The sequence below is a fragment of the Petaurus breviceps genome, unplaced genomic scaffold (genome assembly GCF_028583685.1).
Source record: "Petaurus breviceps papuanus isolate PSGF00001 unplaced genomic scaffold, PetGlider_PUasm1.0 37, whole genome shotgun sequence".
NCBI classification, from domain to species: domain Eukaryota; kingdom Metazoa; phylum Chordata; class Mammalia; order Diprotodontia; family Petauridae; genus Petaurus; species Petaurus breviceps.
Window position 1 is genome coordinate 77553550 of NW_027186296.1, and position 4556 is coordinate 77558105.

The following is a 4556-nucleotide window of genomic DNA, read 5'->3' on the forward strand; positions in this document are numbered from 1 at the left end:
TCTACTGAAATGCTCTGCCTTCCTTGCCGGTCTTCTCCCCCTTCATTCCCAGCGATCAGCCCCTCAGACTTCGGGGCAGAAGTGTGCCTCTGCTAGGGGACAAGAGGTCCAGACCTCACAGTTCCCCATGGACCAAGGCTCTGGTCTGGGAGTGGGGAAGAAAAAGGAGAGCAGGAAGGGCCCCCTCAAACTCCTAACTGGGCCCTCCCTCTCTGGGCTGGGCAAACACGTCATTTCCAGGCCCACCCCCTCCCTTCGCCCCTCCTCTCTCTGGTATTTTCGGGACTTTCCTGAGCTGTTCTAACTTTCCTGCCCTCCCAGCCCCCGCCAGCCCACAGCTCTCTGGCTCTCACCCATTCCAGCCTGGCAGGAGGAGGGACCCTCTGCCCCCCACCCTCAGGCTCCTGGCTACTCCCTCTAGACCTGGCCTGAGGGGTGCCCCTCCACACCCACAAGCACAGGTAGGAGCCTTGGCGGTACAGCGGCAGCAGAAGCTGGACAGAGCCCAGCTCTAAAAACATGGACGATTGCTATGGCCCAGTGAGTGCTAGCCTAAGTGTCTATCTTTGTGACCTCCTTATTGCCAACCCTCTCTCTTTGATCCTGTAGACCTCTGTCTATCTGTCTGTCTGACCATCAGGAGTCCTCTCTGTTTGGCTAATCCCCCAGACTCGGTCTTTCAGCGCCCCCGCCTCCACCCCGACTTGGTCTTGTCGGTATAACAGCTTTGCCAAGCCCTGATCTGTGTCGACCCCCTGGATTCCTGGCCCTCTATTTATCCAAGCCTCTAGGTGTTGCTTTCTGGGCTCTTACTGATGTGAGCTGCTGTCCCTTACTCCCCCCATCTCCAGCTCTCTGGTTGGCCCCATGCCCCTCTTTGTTGGTTTGTCTGTCTGACCGCTTCTGTTTATCTCTCATTTTGGGTGATCACTCTAAGTGGGGGGAGGGAATAGGCAATTTTGTGGGAGTGGTCATATCCCACTATTTCTATCCAAATCCAGGGTCTGGATGGTATTGATTATGATGATTTCCAATTCAACTCCCCAGTAGTGGATCGAAGAGAACCCCCAGAGGAGACAGGTCAGTATGTCTTTGCTAGTCCCTCACCCTTTTCCCAAGGACTCCTAGTCCCCTTTATCTCCCACCACACCAATTACCACTCCTGCCATCCAGTTGTTTGTCCCCCAGGAAGTAGAAATATAGGAGCTTCTGCCAGAATTGGGGTGGGTCTGAAAGGAGATCTCAAGACCCCTGGCTCAGACATTCCCCCTCCATCCCCAGGTGAGGGCCCCTACCTGGTCATCGTGGAGCAGCCCAAGCAGGTGAGGGCAGGAGGGGCACCAGGGTGACTAAAGGGCTTTCTGCCAGTTTCAGGGGTGGGTGGGAGTATTCATTAGTGGTTAGAGGTGATCACTGTGGGTTGGGGGGGTGGTCAGTGCTGACTGGGGTTATCACTCCTAATCATGGCTATTTTCTAAACCTCAGCGTGGCTTCCGCTTTCGCTATGGCTGTGAGGGTCCCTCCCATGGGGGGCTACCTGGAGCTTCTAGTGAGAAGGGTCGGAAGACATATCCTACAGTTAAGGTGAGCAGAAGAGAAGGCCAGGGGGACTGAAGAAGAGGGGCAGGGAGACTGGAAGGGAGGTGATTGTCCATTTGTGGCAAATATCCCTCCACTCATTCTCCCCAGATCTGTAACTACGTGGGACCAGCCAAAATTGAAGTGGACCTGGTCACACACAGCGATCCTCCCCGGGCCCATGCCCACAGCCTGGTTGGGAAGCAGTGCACAGAGCTGGGTGTTTGTGTGGTGTCTGTGGGACCCAAGGACATGACGGCTCAGTATGATGTCCCCATTCCCATCCCTAACCCCACCCTCAAGCTTTTCTGAGGCTGGCAATACTTCTGCTTCCCACCTCTAGTCCCATGGTTATTGAACTTTCTTCATATGCTTAATTCTCATGCTTGGCTGTACTGGAGTGAGGGACCAGGGAGGGAAAGGAGAGACAAAGTAGACCCAAGTCTTTGTTTGGGGAGATTAGCATCTTGGTAGAAGTAAAAGAAGGAGCAAACTTAGACCCTACACTAAGAACAGCCTGGGGGGGAAGGGGGGAGGGTGAAGACTTGGCCCTGCCCCTTGGTAGCCCATGGCTTGGCCAAGGAGATGAGATTCACTCCTAGGAATGTAATGAAACAGGGTTAGAGCAAGCTGCTTGGACTCAGGGCTATAGGATTTCAGAATAGGCAGAGATCCCTGTGGGTTGGAGGAATCAAGGAAGCCTGCCTGGTAGTGGTAGGTGTTGAGTTGTTCATTGAAGGATGTAAAGGATTCAGACAAGTAGAAAAGAAGAGGGAAGATGTTTCCTGCCAAGAGCAGCATGAGCCCTCCACTCATTTTCTTCTCTGTATCTGACTTCTTACCCCTGACCCCTTTCAGGTTTAACAACCTGGGAGTCCTGCATGTGACCAAAAAGAACATGATGGAGATCATGATGCAGAAACTTCAGAGGCAGCGACTCCGCTCTAGGCCCCAGGGCCTCACAGGTATGGGCCCCATGGAAAGGGAGGTGTATGTCTGGGGCTTTGAGTAAGGTAGAGAGAGGGGGTGGGGAGGGGGAGAGAAAGGAAAAGCAGAGAGAGAGATCGAGAGAGAAAGAGAGAGAGGAAGGGAGGAGGGGAGAGAGGGAGATAGAGGGAGGGAGGGAAAGAAAGAGAGAGATTGAGAGAGAAAGAGACTGGGAAAGAATGAGAGAGATTGAGAAGAAAGATTGAGAGAGGTTGGGAAAGAGAGAGAGGGAGAAAGAAGGAGAGAAATTGAGAGAGAGGAAGAAGGGGAGAGAGAGATAGAGGGAGGGAGGGAAAGAGAGAGATTGAGAAAGATTGAGAGAGAGTGAGGAAGGGAAGAGGAAGGAGGGAAGAGAGAGGGAGATAGAGGGAGGGAGGGAAAGAAAGAGAGATTGAGAAAGAAAGATTGAGAGAGATTGAAAGAGAGAGAAGAGGAGAGAGAGGAAGATAAAGAGAGGGAGGAAGGGAAAAAAGAGAGAGATTGAGAAAGAAGGATTGAGAGATAGACTGAGAAAGAGAGAGAGAAGGGGAAAAGAGGAGATAGAGAGAGGGAGAGAGAGATAAAGAGAGACACAGAGATAGAAGGAGGGAGAGAGAGAAAAGATCAAGCACATTGGGGGGGCATCTAGGGGTCAGACAAAGGGTTGAGAGCAATGGCTGTACATGCTACTGTGCCCACCACAGAGGCTGAACGGTGGGAGTTAGAGCAAGAAGCCAAAGAACTGAAGAAAGTGATGGACCTCAGCATTGTCCGGCTCCGCTTCTCTGCCTTCCTCAGGGCCAGTGATGGCTCCTTCTCCCTCCCCCTCCCACCTGTCATCTCCCAGCCCATCCACGATAGCAGTGAGTGACCAGAGAAGAGTTAAGGGGCACGTGGGGGATTGCAGAGCAGAGACCAGAGGCCGTGGTGGGGACATTGGAGGGGATGATGCCCGAGCTGGGCTTTCTGTTGAGAGGATCATTTGTTCCCATAGAATCCCCTGGGGCTTCAAACCTGAAGATCTCTCGAATGGACAAGACAGCAGGATCTGTTCGGGGTGGGGATGAAGTTTATCTTCTCTGTGACAAGGTGCAGAAAGGTGAGATGGGGACACCCAGCAAAAAGGAGGCAGCTGTGGGCCTAAGCTGGGCCCAGGGATGCCAGGGGGCTGTGCTCAAAGCCAGCCAAGGCTTCAGACAGGGCTGTAAGGAGAGAGGGTCGAATGGAGAAAGGCAGGGGCTGGAAGCTGTGGACAGAACCCAATTCTTCCTTTTCCCCACAGATGACATCGAAGTTCGATTCTATGAGGATGATGAGAATGGCTGGCAGGCCTTTGGAGATTTCTCTCCCACAGATGTTCACAAACAGGTATGGTATCAGGACCTGGTGGGCACATGGAAAGGGGGTGGTACGGGCTAGGCAGGGCTCAGCAGGCCGTGCTAAGAGTCTCTGTCTCCCTCCCCAGTATGCTATTGTGTTCCGGACACCTCCTTATCATAAGATGAAGATTGAGCGTCCAGTGACTGTCTTCTTGCAGTTAAAGAGGAAACGAGGAGGCGATGTTTCTGACTCCAAACAATTCACCTACTACCCCATGGTAGAAGGTAGGACCCAGGAGGGGATTAAGGAGCAGAGGCTTCTTTGGGGTGAGGGAGGGAGAGTTGGGGCTGAAGAGAGTCACAGTGACCCTGACCTCCCCCTTCACCCCCAGACAAGGAGGAGGTCCAGAGGAAGCGGAGGAAAGCCCTACCTGCCTTTTCCCAACACTTTGGAGATGGCTCCCACATGGGTGGGGCTGGAGGGGGTTCAGCTGGAGGTTATGGAAACGGAGGAGGAGGTGAGAAGGGCACTAGGAGGTCCTGTGATGGAAGAGGCAGAGCGGTCTGGTGGGCTCTTTCCCTTTCTCCGTACACTGGGCCCTAGAAGGGGTTGGCTCCTGGCATCAGGTGTGGGAAAGGGAAGTTTGGGGAGGGAGCCATCCTGTGGCCATTTTCCCAGGGCTTATAACTATC

At 53.5% G+C, this 4556-nt stretch overlaps 1 protein-coding gene across 1 annotated transcript in view; it reads left to right on the forward strand.

Moving 5' to 3' along the window:
• Window positions 1–4556, forward strand: part of NFKB2 (nuclear factor kappa B subunit 2) — a 9448-nt gene that overhangs the window by 1187 nt on the left and 3705 nt on the right. Inside the window, exons 2-12 of the mRNA XM_069097393.1 lie at window positions 322–540; window positions 1002–1080; window positions 1282–1322; window positions 1486–1584; window positions 1690–1841; window positions 2437–2543; window positions 3249–3407; window positions 3539–3643; window positions 3827–3912; window positions 4010–4148; window positions 4256–4455. Coding sequence (XP_068953494.1) covers window positions 520–540; window positions 1002–1080; window positions 1282–1322; window positions 1486–1584; window positions 1690–1841; window positions 2437–2543; window positions 3249–3407; window positions 3539–3643; window positions 3827–3912; window positions 4010–4148; window positions 4256–4455 — 1188 coding nt within the window. The 5' untranslated portion in view covers window positions 322–519. The remainder of the gene's footprint in view (window positions 1–321; window positions 541–1001; window positions 1081–1281; window positions 1323–1485; window positions 1585–1689; window positions 1842–2436; window positions 2544–3248; window positions 3408–3538; window positions 3644–3826; window positions 3913–4009; window positions 4149–4255; window positions 4456–4556) is intronic.